Source organism: Balaenoptera physalus (assembly GCF_965194825.1).
Source record: "Balaenoptera physalus genome assembly, chromosome: 14".
Lineage (NCBI taxonomy): Eukaryota > Metazoa > Chordata > Mammalia > Artiodactyla > Balaenopteridae > Balaenoptera > Balaenoptera physalus.
Window position 1 is genome coordinate 87,312,736 of NC_138893.1, and position 16,952 is coordinate 87,329,687.

Consider the following 16,952-nt stretch of genomic DNA (forward strand, 5'->3'; position numbering starts at 1 on the left):
AGGTGTGTTGTCACCACGAGGAGGAGTGAATGAGTTGGTGTTCTCAGACCCTGTGACTCAACGCAGCAACTCATAAACCAGCCACCCTTGCTACCCCAGACACCTGCTGGCTCACTCATCAAGGTGGCTGGAAAGTGCTCCTGGCTATCCCTGCTCAGCTCACTCTTAGCTATCTTGCCTTCCCCTGGGAGAGAGAGAGGGGTCAACCCCAGGCCTTGACAAATGCTGACCCTCCTCCCAGAAGGACCTGGAACAGATCAGTGGAGGCTGCAATCCCGCCTCCTGGGCCTGCACCCGGGCTGGCGGACAAACATGTCTAGCCTGATTCTTGGGTGTAACTAAAGGTTAACCACCACAAAGGGGCCCAAGGAAACGCAACTAATTTGCTAGAACCAGAGGTATAAAGGTCCAAAGACTCCCCTTGAGGGCTGGAGAGACACCATGCAGGTTACATCTTTACTAAGAGGTCGTAACAGAAAATGAATTCTTAAGCAGTGCTGTACAGGACTTTCCCACCTCCTTAAGAAGCTAGTAGAGAGCTCCATGAATCTAATCAATAAATGAAAATTAAGATAACTCTGATTGATTTACAGTATTTTAAGATTTGCTATAACCTGCAACCGGACTCCCTAATGAACAGAATGTAGTGGGAGATTATCCCACCCAGCACAGGAAGGCTGCCAGGTGCCATGCTTTCTTTCTTTCAGTTTGAAAAGCCAGGAGGCATCATGACACAATGGAAAGAATGCTGAAGGAGGATTCAGAGGTTTGGTTTAATCCTCACTCCACCTTAAATACCTGGGTAATCTTGGCTAAATCCACCTGCTGGGAGGACTTCTGTTATCTATAAATTGAGAGATGCTTGTGCCCAGAGCCCTGCCACTGGCAGCTGGTGTGGCTAGAGGGGCAGGCTGGGCTCATTCTAGGCTGCCAGGAGAGAACGCTGGTGGCTGGCTCCCATTTGAGCCTTGGCAACTTTTCACCAGCCGACCTTGGAATCAATTTTGTAGACAGGTTTCTTGGGCAAAGTGGCAAAATAATGCACATCATTAATAGCACACCACTGGCCAACAGCACGTGCCAACAATACATATTTTGATTACTGTATGCAGAAAACTCACACCCCTCTTGGTATCCGTATTTATATCCTTTCAAGCATGTGAAGAATCATGTGAATTACTTTGAGTTCTCAAATTTTCTTTAAATATGACTCTCCTTTGTAGCCTTTCCCCCAAACATTCCTCACATCAAACACAATTGTCTTCAAGCTTTCTAAAGACTTTCTCCTCATCCCCTTCCCGTCTGGCATCTGCCAGGAAGTCCAAGTGAAATTGAAGGCTCAGGACAGTATGCAATGTGCAGCCCATAGGAGATTTACTTCCTCTTCCCCTTCCGTGAGTTTTTACTGCCTCTGTGCACCGTGTACCTTTTCTAATAAGCTCTCTTAAATCTCTTCACATGTAGGCACGGGATCGATTAACTCTGTCAGGGAAGACTGAACCAGGTATCTCTCAGCTCTGTGAGTCCTTACCTTCTTGATCTGATCCTCCTTCAGCTTGGTGAAGTAAAATGCCATCAAGTGTACCGCAAACATTTTCCCCAAGTTTGGCTTCTCCTGAGGTGAGCAGATACTTCCGTGTGGCGTTCACTCCCACGTCTCTGGAGCGCTGCCCACTTCCAGTCCAGACTGGATCCCTCCGGGGAACTAGGTGCTACAGATTAAATACTTCCAGTCTGCTTAGTTCAATGATTAAACTTTGCCCCCTGTCTCTGGTCCCTCCCTCCAGCACACACTTGATTGTCTAATAGGAGGCTCAGGATGGTAGCTGAGGGTTGGTGGAGGGCAGGCAGGGGATGGGTTGCTTGACTCTTTGAGAATCGGGTCCCACAAAATCTCGTTGCTAAGCAACATTCTCAAGCTAATGTCCCACCAAGCCCACTCAGCCGAGGAAAATCTTCTGAGAAGCTGGGCGTTAAACAAAGCCAACTCTCAACCAGCTGAGCTGCTCTGCAAATGTCTAGTCTCAGGCTTTTCTCTTTAGTCCTTTTCTTCTCAGCACAGGAATATAACTCCTAACTCTCTGCTCCTCAAGAGCGCTATCTTAATTAAGACTAAGTATTGCCCTGGTCAGAGAGGTTTCAAGAATGTTGGGGCAAATTCCTTCATTTGTGACCAATCAAATCTCTTAGCTTACAGCCCTTGGTAATGGAAAAAAATCAATAACGGTTTATCTATTCACAATGGTAAGCCAGAAAACCTTGATATCCCAGCTAATGAACCAGAAAAAAATTATCCATGAGAAAGAATGAAGTCACCCGTACTCACTGGGAAGCTGCTGCTGGAGAGAAAAACTGAAGTCACAGACGGGAAATGTCTCAGACCACCAGGATATCTGGTTCACTCACTTATCTCCCTCCATCATACTTGATGTGAGAAGGACCCAGAAAGGGGTCAATGTATGGGTACAACAGACCTTGCACTCTTCCCGCAGTCATTGGTCAGCTGATGAAATCAACAACAACAATGCTGTTAACAGCAGCAGCTAACATGGATGGAGCACTTACTATTTCCATTTTATAAATGAGAAAATTGAGGCCCAGAAAGGTTAATTTGCTCAAAATCACAAAGCCTGTAAATAGTACAGTGAGGAATGAAACCCAGGAGTTTCATTTCAGTGCCCACCTCTTAAACAATACATAATATTGCCTTTCTTCCTTTTCCATGCAATAGATACTCAGTTAATAGCTACTACTAGCAGCAGCATTCTGTCGGGTTATTGTCAAGAATTCCAACCACAGTTAACCCTTGAACGACACAGGTTTGAACTGCATGGGTCCACTTACATAAGGATTCTTTTCAATAGTAAATAAATATACAGTACTACATGATCCAGGGTTGGTTGAATCCGCCTGTAGATGTGGAATCACAGATACGGGGGGACCACTTGTACAGAGGGCTGGCTATTAATTATAAGTAAATTTTTGACTGTGTGGAAGGTCCAGCGTCCCTAACCTCTGAGTTGTTCAAGGGTCAATAGTACTTGGAAAACTAAACACAGAGATATCACTTCAACACGATCTTCCCAGTGGGGGAAAATGGCAAATGAAGAAATTCCTGACCATAACATCCCAAATACTAATCAAATGTTTACTAAAATTAGCAACTGATCTGATGTTAATGAAGGTCAGCTGGGCACCCCAGTGTTTCTCTGCTCCTATAGGCACCTGCTCTACAATACAAAGGGAAAAAAATGAGTTTTCCTGGTCAACTTAGCAGCCTCAGCTTTGTTTGCTTTGCAACTGCATAATCTCATTAATCAAGACAATTGCCAGACAATTGCCTGTCGAGAAGCTTCAACAGCCGCCTCTTCAGAAGCCACTGATTCTCCAATCAGTGCTCTTTATCCATCCATCATGTGGATAAGCCATTGGAAGTCTAGCCTAAGCCCAGGGTGTTTGATTAAAATTACTCAGATGCTTTTCTCAGACTGATAGAAAACCGTCTCCCAGAATGAGAAACACTATCCTTTCCAGTGTGTTTACCCCTCAGACTATGAACTCTTCTAGCTCCTTTACTTTGTCGTTTCTACAAACAAGCAAAGGCTAATCTTTAGTTGTTGACACTATTCAATTCCCCATGTGGAACTGGTATTCTGAAACAGATGTGCTGTCCCTGAGTCTGCACTGGATGAGGATAACATCCTGGGCAGGTCACCTGCCTACAGGTGATAACAGTATTGTCTTAATTCCCTCATTTAAAAAGTAACCTCTGAGGTGCAGTACGGCACCAAGGTCATTGACTTATTCCACATAGGGATAAGGGGTTACAATGGCTCATGGACAAAAGGACACAAAGCTATAACCAAAGATCTCTGCAATCTAGTGGTTGCTTTTATGTGCCAGATAGGCAGCTTTTGGGATTTTAATTAGGCAAATGACACCAGAGGATTTTCAGCTATTACATCATTCCATTTTTTAATCTAAGCACATTAGCATCTACATTCCAGGTCTGAGCTAGCTGATTAAACCAAGAAGCTTAATGATTATAAAGATCACATGTATTTGAAGTCATCTAGCTCAGCCCCCTCACTTTAGAAAAACAAAATAATTAATTATTTTACCATTCCTCATCTGATTATTTCAGTTCAACCATTGTAATTTTTCACCCTTATTAAAGCTCTACGTAGCTATTCAGCGATATACAAGTCTTATAAGCACTTAGATTTTGCTTAAGAACACCATTTGAGGGTTAGCGCTAAGTGACATTTTAGTTAAAACATATTACCTGTCTGGCCCAAATCTTCCATGTAAGAAGGAACTCTCTCACATCTATACATATTTCTGTTTCCACAGAGCTGGGCCCTTATGGGAAGACCTAAAGACAATATCTGCTTTCCTTTAAGTACTGAGCACAGTAGGAGGACAAGAAGTGCAACACAATTTACCTATTATTTAGTAAACACTTGTATTGATATAATGTTTACTAGGTGTTTTACAATATTAATTCCCACCACAACTATCATTCTCTCCATTTTACAGATAGAGAAACTGAGGCAAAGATCCCAAGTGGTACATGGTAGAATAGATATTTGAATGCAGGCAGCGTGGCTTCAGAGTCCATGCTTACCCACTGTGCTACACTGGCTCTCATTCACCTGGAAGCAAAGCACGGGGGAAATACAGGACCTAAGCTAGGGAAACTGGCCCAGTGGAAAGTGCACAGGCCCTGACTTCCCACTTTGGCTCTGCCCTGACTGAAGACAAAGGCTCCAAGTTCGTATCTGTAAAGGGTTCATAGCTCCCTTGTGGTCATTTGCAGAATAAAAGTAAATGAGATCACATAAGAGAAGCCATGCATCCCATAGTGGGCACACTAAAAGCATCTCTTTAATCTAAGCCTTCACCTAACTCAGTACCCCTTCTGAAAACTGCTAGTTCATCTCATCCCATTTAATCCCTTAGGATAAAAAAAATGCATGCAGCCCTTTCAGTACATTCAGTAAAACATAAAACATATATTACTTATATATGGAATCTGAAAAATAAATTAGTGAATATAACAAAAAAGAAACAGACTCGCAGATATAGAGAATAAACTAGTGGTTACCAGTGGGGAGAGGGAAGGGAGGAGGGGCAAGACTGGGGTGGGGGAGTAAAAGGTACAGACTACTATGTATGAAATAAATGAGCTACAAGGATATACTGTACAACACAGGGAATGTAGCCAATATTTTATAAAAACTACAAGTGGAATATAACCTTTAAAAATTGTGAATCACTAGGTTGTACACCTGAAATTTATATAATATTGTGCATCAACTATACCTCAATAATAAGCAAATAAATAAACTTGAATAAACTTTAAAAAAACCCATAACTGTAAACCATTAGAAGGTACCAGTTCCATTTATTGGAATTATAGAAACAATTAGGAATTTTATAAATATTTTATTCCTGTTACTAAAGAAAACAGATCTTGAATTCTGTCCCCTATTTTTTTATTGATATGTCCAAAGTTAAGTTGTCCATAATATAAAACAGTCTGCCCTGCTGGTATTCCACATGCTGCAAAAGAATAAGAAAGAGAGTGTGTGAAAGAGCAAACTGCCATAAAAGAAAGTCAAAGTAGAAACTTTCAAACCCTGCCAGCAGTTACAGTTACTATGGTGTTGCCATGGGAGCAACCACAAATGAAGCAGAAATGTTAACTTCAGCAAGTTTCAAAAGAATACTACTGATAGTTTTTTATAGGTTTATTCCTGACCCAAGAGCAGTCAGGGAATGCTCATGAAGAAATGAGCATGTATGTTAACTACAGTTCAATAAAAATCAATTAATTAATTAATCTTTAATAATTTAAAAGATGTGTGCATATTATTATGTATGTAAATAATACCTAAATAAATTTGATTTTTAAAAAAGGGGGGGAAAAAAGAAAGAAATCAACCGCACACAATTATTTTTTATCACAACTGTACATTAAGAGCTGTATTTGCAAAATACGTAAGTGCGGCATAAACCCACAAGGACAAGAGAGCTTAACATAATTTTGGAAGACAGAAAGCTGACAGAGAAGTAACAGCTTAGCAGAGGAAACACTGACACCTCAGTGCCTGCAGAGAGTGACTGCACCAAGAAACGAGCAATGACATCTGTAACTCTAGAAATGCTCAGGAATCAAAGGCCTTGATACTTCAGAAAAGCAAGAGGCTGAAAAAAAAAGAGATTGGCTAAAAGTGTATATAAAAAAGCAATTAGGCCCCAGGTGTGCCCTCTGCCTAGAGCAATGAGTGACCACTCCACCCCCACCCCTAGAGGAGAACAGGTGTTTATTCTTTGGAGAGAGTGAACCCAACAGCCCCTGGACTTGGGACCATCAGGCACCCAAGTGGTAGTGAGGCACAAGACAGAAAACAGGGCCATCAAATGAAACCCTCAAATTCAACAGTGAGACCCCAAACCACTTTTTTCTGTCCAATTTTCACCAGCAAACATCTATCTGTATACACCCCTTTCTTCCCTCATTGGGAGGAGTTGGGGGATCCAGTTTTTCCTCTGGTAAAACTATATGGCCTCAGATAAGGAAAAGGCAAAACAATAGGGACAGTAAACAGATCAGTGGTTGCCAGGGGTTTGGAAAGGAGGGCTGAGTAAGTGAAGCACCGAGAAGTTTTTAGGGCAGTGAAACTATTCTGTATGATGCTGTAACAGTGAATATATGACAATACATTTGTCAAAACCCATACAACTTTATAGCACAAAGAATGAATTTAATGTATGTGAATTTAAGAAAATATTCAGGATATCATGGATGCAATGGGAATGACAATATAACAGTATTACAAATGTAAGAAAGAGCCTCACTGAAGGGGATGGGAAGAAAAGATGCTGACCTGAGTATCTTTGGAAATGAGTGAGTACTCTGGGTGGTAAAGCTGTTTTTCCCAAGAGCATGGCTTAATAATTCTGAAATCACTGTAAGTGTACTGTCATCTCTCAGTATCTGTGGGGGATTGGTTCCTGGAACCCCTGCAGATACCCAAATCCGCATATGCTCAAGTCCCTTATGTAAAAAAGTGTAGTACAATGAATATAGTTGGCCCTGTGTATGCGCAGCTTTCAAGTCTGCAGATACAGAGGGCCGAATGTATACTGGAATTAGACAACCAAGTAAATGGAGGGTGGATGGCGGGAGGTAGTTTTCTCACTGCTAGAGTGGGAGACCACAGACAAGCGAGTAGAGAAGGCTAGAATGACCCAGGTTCTGGATTAGAGTTGAGGCCATCAGTATAAACCTACGATTAGCTTAATGTAAATACAGATGGATAGATATATTGTATATATACACACACATACGATATATATATATACATAAATACTTGTAGATATGTATATGTACATAAGTTGGTATACTCATATATATTTCCTTGCTCTGTGAGCTGAGAGACCCTGGAAGCAATGATACCCAGCAGCAACAAGAATACCTAGCACTCAGATCTTGGTTTCTAGTATCATTCACCACACCCACCCACCCCCCCCCCCCGAAAAAAAAAAAAGAACCAGGGCTCCTTGGAGAAATGTCTGATTCTAGAACTAGGCAGAGTATATACAAGATGAGTCTTGGGCATCTTGTAGTGCCAAAAAAAATAAGAATGCTAAAAAAACAAAACACAGTAACAACAACAAAAACAAATGATGAGGATATATCAAAGGGACACAAGACCAACTGAAAGAGCTTGCAATAACCAAAGCTAGAACAATTTGAGCAACAAGATGAAGTATTATTGGATTATAACCCAAAGTATAAAATAAATACCCATCAAGCCATACTAATATAAATAAATTGAATGAATAAATAAATATGGGAGAAAAGACAAATTTCCCACGCAGAATAACTCCAAATAATTTATGTAGCTACCTCCCCCCACCTCCAAGGAGGTGGAGCACACACCCCTCACTCCTGAAGTGTGGGCTGTGCACAGTGACTTCTTTCCAAAGCATACGGCATGGAAAGGCGGTGGGGAGGGGCCGGGGAGAGTACTTTACAGTGGAGAAACCTGATAACACTACCTCAGTCAGATGATCAAGGTTAACATCAACAGGGAGGTCATGTTGATAGTATGTACCTTTGACATGGTGTGATAAGAATAGCACTTTACCTCTGTGGTCTTCCTCTCAAAAACCCGTAACTCCAGTCTAATCCTAAGAAAAACATCAGACAAATCCCAATTGAGGGACATTCTGTAGAATACATAACTAGTCCTCCTCAAAGCTGTCAAAGCCATCAAAAACAAGGAAAGCCTGAGAAACTGTCACAGTCAAAAAGAGTCCAAGGAGATGTGACAACTAAATGTAATGAAGTATCCTGGATAGGACTCTGGAACAGAAAAAGGACATTAGGTTAAAAACTAAGGAAGTCTAAATGATCTGCGGACTTTAGTTAATAATAATGTATCAGTCTTGGTTCATTAATTATAACAAATGTACCACACTAATGTAAGATGTTAACAATAGGGGGAACTGGGCGTGGGGTATATGAGAACTCTTTTGTATTATCTTTGCAAACATAAAACTACTCTAAAATTTTTTTAAGTTTATTTTCAAAAAACCCTACAGATGCTGATATTTGGGGCATACACTAAAAAAGTCAGCTTATACCCCATTTAGCCAAAGCAATCATAAGAAAGAAAAACAAAGCTGGAGGCATTAGAATACCTGCTTTCAAGCAGTATTACAAAGCTAGCAATCACAACAGTATGGTAGGGGCTTCCCTGGTGGCGCAGTGGTTAAGAATCTGCCTGCCAATGCAAGGGACATGGGTTCGAGCCCTGGTCCAGGATGATCCCACATGCTGCAGAGCGACTAAGCCCATGTGCCACAACTACTGAGCCTGTGCTCTAGAGACCGCAAGCCACAACTACTGAGCCCGCGTGCCACAACTACTGAAGCCCACGTGCCTAGAGCCCATGCTCCGCGACAAGAGAAGCCACCGCAACGAGAAGTCCACGCACCACAACGAAGAGTAGCCCCCACTCGCCACAACTAGAGAAAGCCCACGCACGGCAACGAAGACCCATTGCAGCCAAAAATAAATAAATAAAATAAATTTATTTAAAAAAAAACACAACAGTATGGTACTGGCATAAAAACAGGCACATAGCAGTGGAACAGAATAGAGAGTCCAAACATAAACCCCCATATATATAGTCAGCTAATTTTTGACAAGGGTGCCAAGAATACACAATGGGGAAAGGACAGTTTCTTCAATAAATGGTGCTAGCAAAACTAGATATCCACATGCAAAAGAATGAAACTTACCCTACACCATTCACAAAAATTAACTCAAAATCAATCAAAGATTCAAATGTAAGACCTGAAGCCATAAAACTCCCAGAAGAAAACATAGGGGAAAAGATCCTTGACATTGGTCCAGGCAGTGATTTCCTAGATAAGTCACCAAAACACAGGAAACAAAAACTAAAATAAACAAGTGGGACTACATTAAACTAAAGAGCTTCTGCATAGCAAAGGAAACCATCAATAAATTGAATAGACAATCTACAGAATGGGAGAATTCCCAAACCATATATCTGATAAAGGTCTAATATCTAAAATATATAAAGAACTCATACAACTCAACAGCAAAAAAAGAAAATAATCCAATTAAAAATGGGCAAAGGACCTGAATAGACATTTTTCCGAAGAAGACATATAAATGGCCAACAAATATATGAAAAGATGGTCAACATCACTAATCATCAGGGATATGCAAATCAAAACCACAGTGAGATTTCACTTCACACCTGTTAGGATGGCTTTTATCAAGAAGACAAGAGATAACAACATGGGTGAGGATATGGAGAAAAGGAGACCCTTGTGCACAGTTGGTGGGATTGTAAATTGAGATGACCATTACGGAAAACAATATGGCAGTTCCTCAAAAAATTAAAAATTGAAGTACCATATGATCCAACAATCCCACTCCTGGGTATACATCGGAAGGAATTGAAATCAGTATCTCAAAGCAATATCTGCATACCCATGTTCACTGCATCTTTATTCACAATAGCCAAGATATGGAAACAACGTAAGTGTCTGTCAACAGCTGAATGGATAAAGAAGATGTGGTGTATATATATATACAATGGAATATTATTTAGCCATGAGAAAGAAGGAAATCCTGCCATTTGGAACAACATAGATGGACTTTAAAGGCATTATGCTAAGTGAGGTAAGTCAGAGAAGGACAAATACTGTATGATCTCACTTATATGTGGAATCTAAGAAAACTGAACTTGTAAAAACAGAGAGTAGAATGCGGTTACCAAGGGCTAGGGATGGGGGAATTGGGGCGATACTAAAGGTGCAAACTTGTAACTAGTAAATAAATAAGTTCTGGAGATCTAAGGTACAATATAGTGATTATAGTCAATAATACTGTATTATAAACTTTAAAGTTACTAAGAGACTAAATCTTACCGACTGTTAACATAAAAAGAAATGATAAATATGTGACATGATAAAGGTATTAGCTAATGCTCCTGAAGTAATCATATTACAATATATAAACACACTGCATACCTTAAAATTACACTGTTATATGTCAATTATTTCTCAATTAAGAAAAAAGCCAGCTTATGATCCAATCAACCTACATCAAAACCCAAAAGCCTTACCCATGTAAACAGAGCTTCCTATTAGCTTAATTCCTCACTTTTTTTTTTTTTTTTGACCACACTGCAAGGCATGTGGGATCTTAGTTCACCAACCAGGGATTGAACCCGTGCCCCCTGCAGTGGAAGCATGGAGTCTTAACCACTGGACCACCAAGGAAGTCCCATAATTCCTCACTTTTAAATATGAACATAGCCTAAGACTACTAGACACTAAAGAAAAGTTTCCAATGGTAAAAGCAAAAACCAAACAAGAAAAAAAAAAATGTAGGAAACAGAAAAAAACTTAAAACAAAAACTATAATATCTTTAGGGAAATAAGATATTGATTGTATCCATGAAACAAGAACAAGAGGATAACTAAAAACAAGGGTGGGAGCAGGGGGGAGGGAGAGGAACTATATGACACTTAAAAAAAAATTCAGTACTTTTTTCCTAGCAAGAGTTTTAAGTTCAAAAAGAGAAATTTAACTTTGAGCCATAACTGATAAAAAACTTATATGAATCTACAGGGAACGTCCTAATAAAACTTCTGGGAATAATTTAAAGATGTATTCTCTAACACATTTTCCAATATTTTTTGATTGTATTAAACATTCATATTCTCTGGTTACATTTTACAGCACTCTTAATTAGCTTTGAGTGGTTTAAATCCCACTAATAAGATAATGGCCTCTGAGAAATACATACAGTTGTACTAGGATTGTCTGTAAATGAATAAGGATAATACACACATGCACACATTGTAAACTTTGCTGTAACAATACAATATGATGTATTAAGTTGGTAAGGGAAGAAGAGCATTAGCTGAGGAAAATAAGAGAAATTAAAAAGTTTTAAGATCAAGGCAAGATTTATAGTTAAAAGAATATGTGAAAATATATGAGTTCTAATATTACTAAAAATTAAATTATCAGAATTGATAATTCAGCTGGAAATCATTTATGTGAATTTGCACATATAATTGAGTAAAAAGTCACAGTACATGGACCAGGTAGTGACAAAATTAAATCACTGTGCACAACTTAGGAGACTAAATCATGGGAGGTTTTTCTTCTATCATCTCAAGGTAGACTCTTCTAGTGGCTGAAAGCCTCCAAGAAAAGGCCAGCGCTGAAAGCATCTACTTTCTGAGAACTCAGGACTGCCAGCTGTTAGAATGTCAATATTCTCAAAGGAACCCTCCTACACTGTTGGTATGAATGTAAATTGGTACAGCCACTATGGAGAACAGTATGGAGGTTCCTTAAAAAACTATAAACAGAATTACCATATGATCCAGGGATCCCACTCCGGGGCATATATCTGGAGAAGACTATAATTTGAAAAGATACATGCACCCCAATGTTCATTGCAGCACTGTTTACAATAGTCAAGACATGGAAGCAACCTAAGTGTCCACTGACAGATGAATGGATGAAGAAGATGTGGTAAATACATACAATGGAATATTACTCAACCATAAAAAAGAATGAAATAATGCTATGTGCAGCAACATGGATGGACCTAGAGATTATCATACTAAGTGAAGTAAGCCAGAGAAAGACAAATCATATGATATCGCTTATATGTAGAATCTAAAAAAAAATGTTACAAATGCACTTAAGTACGAAACAGAAATAGACCCATAGACATAGAAAACAAACTTATGGTTACCAAAGGGGAAAGGAGGGGGGGAGGGATAAATTAGGAGTTTGGGATTAACATATACACACTACTATAAACAAAATAGATAACCAACAAGGACCTACTGTATAGCATAAGGAACTATACTCGATATTTTAGAATAACCTATAAGGGAAATGAATCTGAAAAAGAATATACACAGGCACACACACATATATAGACATAACTGAATCACTTTGCTGTACACCTGAAACTAACACAACATTGTAAATCAACTATACTTCAATTAAAAAAAAAAATGAAAGAATGCCAACATTCTCATAATAAGCAACAAAAGTCTTACCTTCTTTCTCCCACATTGCCATACTCCCCTTTATTCTTCTGAATTCTGTAACTCTCTTTTCAAATGTGTATCTGAATCTCTTCTCAGATGCAGACATTACACTGTTTGTTACTCCTCTTATTTTCAAAATGAAAAAAGGAACTATCAAATAATGAGCTCTAAGAAATGAAAACTAACATAGAGAAAATTAAATTTTCAATAGGTTAGAAGATAAAGTTGGAGAAATTGCCTAGAAAGTAGCAGAAAAGTCATGAATATAATTTTAAAATACTGATTTAACAACTACAAAAAGGAATAATAGCTATATCAAAAGAGCAGTGGAGAAAAGGAATGATTTATGAAAGGAGTGATTTTTTTTTTTTATGAAAGGAGTGATTTAAGAAAGCTAAATCCTCACCTACTATAAAAGGAAATCAGTAGCTAATGCTTTAAAATGATGACTCAAGAGACAGTAGGAGATGTATGTTATGCAGAGTCAATGAGGTAAATATTAGAAGAAATAGATAATAGAGTTGAAAATGCTTATTTCTGGTTTTTAAAGCTATGTATATATTCCTTTGACAAAAATTAATTTTTAAAACATGGCTTACACTTACTTGGCTTATGTATATAGAGTTAGAGGTAAGTTAATGTGCAGAAGTGTGGCTTAGGGGAAAGTTCTTATTTCCAAGTGAGCTTTGTTTCAAATTTATGTTATATACTACTTTTAAATACATGTGATCAACATTTATTTATCAGTTTTTAAAGAATAACAATGAATGATAAACATGCTAAGAAAATGAAAATGCAGCTGTTAAGAGCAAAGAATAAGTCAATTTGTGAACATTACAAATTACTTAAGGAACTTTAAAAAATATATATGATCTCAACCTAATTACAAGCACTTGAAAAAAAACTATCTCCTATCTCCCAGCAGGGAATTATCAATTTCACTGTACTTTACAGGTGTGTCAAATAGCAGTTCAAAGTAGTCACTGACGGGAATAGAGACACCGACCTACCAGAGAATGGACTTGAGGACACAGGGAGGGGGAAGGGTAAGCTGGGACGAAGTGAGAGAGTGGCATGTACATATATACACTACCAAATGTAAAATAGCTAGCTAGTGGGAAGCAGCCGCATAGCACAGGGAGATCAGCTCGGTGCTTTGTGACCACCTAGGGGGGTGGGATAGGGAGGGGGGGTGGGAAGGAGGGAGATGCAAGAGGGAAGAGATATGGGGATATTTGTATATGTATAAGTGATTCACTTTGTTATAAAGCAGAAACTAACACACCATTGTAAAGCAATTATATTCCAATAAAGATGTTAAAACAACAACAACAACAACAAAGTAGTCACTGAGGTTACAAGCCTTTCCCAAGCCTCTATAAGCACCAAGGGCTTTTCAAAGGCCTGGACTGGTTAAGGAGCACATGATATTGAATCTCTGGGCAGATTCTAAGAGCATAGCTTTAAAGGACTTCAAAAACGCCTCCTCAACCCAAATTTGCCAAAAGTAGCTTCTTAAATTCAGTCTTCAAAACCCAATTCTATTTCAAAAGCTTTTTTCCCCTTCTCCGGCATCTTTCTGCCCATTAAGACAACTACTGTTTATCATCTCTGTTGGAATTGTCCTACTATGTTGAGTGACAGACTTTTAGATAATAGTGCTCAGAAGCATGTTTATAAACATTGTTATCTCTGTTCAAGTTTATGTATTTTACAACCTTTGAAAATAGAGGAGGGAAACAGCCTAATTCGTTTATCCATTTGCTTCTCTTATCAAACCACAAATTTTCATTATATCCTCATAGGTTTGTTTTCAATTGGACACACAAAGAATGACCGCATCATAATTACAGACTCCCAGGTCTGAGGTGTAAGAATTTTTGGTGATTTGTGATGAGTTTTGTTTGTGATTCACAATAAGTCATTTTTCAAAAGACCCAATTCCATTTTGTATACTCACACTCATCCATAAACAATGTACAAAGCATTACAAGTCATTGGTTATTATTGTTAACCACTTATGTACTAACCACATTTTACTAAATTACCCAGATCTGTACTGATGGAACTGAGGTCGGCATCTAAGCCTCAGTCCATACCCAATGCTGATTTTCAGCTGAATCCACAATAGTCCAAGGAGGGTTTTCAGGCAAGTATTTCAAAACCTGTTAGAAAACTGCAAGAAAAAAAAGAAGTTTTGGAAAGATTGAAAACATGACCTTAGTGAAATGTATACCTTGAACTTAGCTTGCCCCATAAGCCCACAAAGAAAGATAAGTGACACGTCAAACTTGTAGCAGAGAAGGAAGACCTGATTTCACAGTGACAATTTTAAACACACTGCAGAGAGTTATTCAGGGCCACTCCAATTATATTTTTCCTTTTTTGTTTCACCTGATTTTATCTTTCTTTTAATCTCTTCTTCTGCCTAACCACAGAGCTCTCCCTCCCCCACAAAGACAGGAAAGGTGAAAAGTAAACTATCACTAGTATTTATAAACACTCTGTAGCTCAATGTTCAAGCAGCCCTTCTCTGACAGCACCCTACCCCCACTCCTCTTATCTGAGACTTCACTAACATTTAACTTGCAAGTGTCTTGCCTAAGTGTCTTCTCTGACTTACCAATTCTAGCTTCCAAACTGGAGAAAGTGAGAGAATTAATAACCCTCTAAGGGCTTCCCCTGGTGGCACAGTGGTTAAGAATCCGCCTGCCAACGCAGGGGACATGGGTTCAAGCCCTGGTCCAGGAAGGTCCCACATGCCGCGGAGCAACTAAGCCCGTGTGCCACAACTACTGAAGCCCGTGCTCCGCAACAAAAGAAGCCACTGCAGTGAAAAGCCCGCGCACCGCAACAAAGAGCAGCCCCCGCTCGCCGCCAACTAGAGAAAGCCTGCAAGCAGCAATGAAGACCCAACGCAGCCAAAAATAAAATAAATTTATGAAAAAAAAAATAACCCTTGTAAGTGACGTATCTCATCACATAAATACGAGACCAAACCCATTATCCAGTTCAGTTCATGGGTATTTCTTGAGACCATCTGGGCAAGAATAGACTATGTCTGCCATGACGTAAGTCACAGCGGAAAGCAAGTCCTAGAAGTTAAAGTTGCTCAAACGCAAAATATCAAAAGAAATATGCCCTTCCAGGCATTTCACTAGTGATTATCCACAAGTAAGGGAGATATACAGTCAGTGCTGCCTGTTCAGCCTTTATTTTTATGAAGGCAAAGGTTAGAAGAATAAAGACTGCTATCAATTAAATATCATCTGAACTCTGAACTACTGAAGAAAAAGTCAGAGAGATGACTAACTGTAAACTTGGCTATTCCTTGACCCAACTGCAACCAAATCAGTTTAATCCCTAGTCTGAAGTCAGCCTCGATTTAGCAGTTGCTCAAGAAATTAGTTTAGTTCTTCGAATGACCTAAGAGCTCAATTCACAGCCCAGAATGAACCCAAACCTTCAGGTTCATTTATAAAACACTTCCTGTATACCAGGTCCTGTGCTATATGGCATCTCATCACATTTAACCTCCCAAACAACTCTAAGTAGGTGTTATTGTCCATCTTTTTCAGATGTGGAGACCAAGCCATAGAGAGGGTAGGATTACTGAACTAACTGGTAGTGATGAGAGAAGCTAAACCAAGATCTATCCAACTCCAAAGACTATGTCCTTAAGCTCCTTTCAGCTATATCTCTAACCAAGGCTTAAAACTTTATTGGACAAGTAAAGGCCACTATGCATCCAACTGGCCTTTGGACACGGGAAGACCACTCACTCTATGTAAAATAGCCCACCAACCACTACCACTCTCTTCCCTCATTCTACTTCTTTCTAGCATTTATCTCTGAAATCACATCTATTAATTTCACATTCATTTGCACTTCTACTATATTCCAGGCACCATAGATATGGCAGTGAATTACAGAGACAACAATACTTGCCCTCACAGAGCTGACATTATTTATTTAACTTATTCCTGTCTGTCACCATACCAAAATATAATCTCCACAAGGGCAGGAACACTATCTGTCTCATTTACTGCGTATTTCCAGCACCTAGAACAGCCTCGGGTACATGGGTACAACAGACAGCAATCTCTGTCAAAGAATTCTACCTGTGACATCCTCAGCAAAGGTATAGGAAACTGGTCAAAACAATTCACCAAACTGATTTTATTCCCATGCAGAGTTCCTTATAGTGCATTGTCTTAGTGCTATACTACCAATGGCCATTAAATAAATCTTTAAATAAATCCTCTAAGACACAAAACAAACAGCAGTTTAGTTATCCTTAACAGTTAATTTTTCTTAGC

At 39.2% G+C, this 16,952-nt stretch overlaps 1 protein-coding gene and 1 long non-coding RNA gene across 6 annotated transcripts in view; one reads left to right on the forward strand and one right to left on the reverse strand.

The window, feature by feature from the left end:
- The window catches only part of LOC309642742, a 335,590-nt gene that overhangs the window by 149,826 nt on the left and 168,812 nt on the right, over window positions 1-16,952 (forward strand). The gene's annotated exons all lie outside the window — the stretch shown is intronic.
- HKDC1 (hexokinase domain containing 1) overlaps window positions 1-16,952 on the reverse strand; it is a 265,615-nt gene that overhangs the window by 42,652 nt on the left and 206,011 nt on the right. Inside the window, exons 1-3 of one of the 5 annotated variants that reach the window (XM_082424444.1) lie at window positions 12,643-13,772; window positions 2,327-8,377; window positions 1,532-1,712 (exon numbers count right to left, since the gene is read on the reverse strand). In XM_082424444.1, the coding sequence (XP_082280570.1) occupies window positions 1,532-1,594 (63 nt within the window). In that variant the 5' untranslated portion in view covers window positions 1,595-1,712; window positions 2,327-8,377; window positions 12,643-13,772. Of the gene's footprint in view, window positions 1-1,531; window positions 1,713-2,326; window positions 13,773-16,952 lie in introns of those variants that run through there. The other 4 variants (XM_082424445.1, XM_082424443.1, XM_082424446.1 and 1 more) reach the window with 4 other exon arrangements.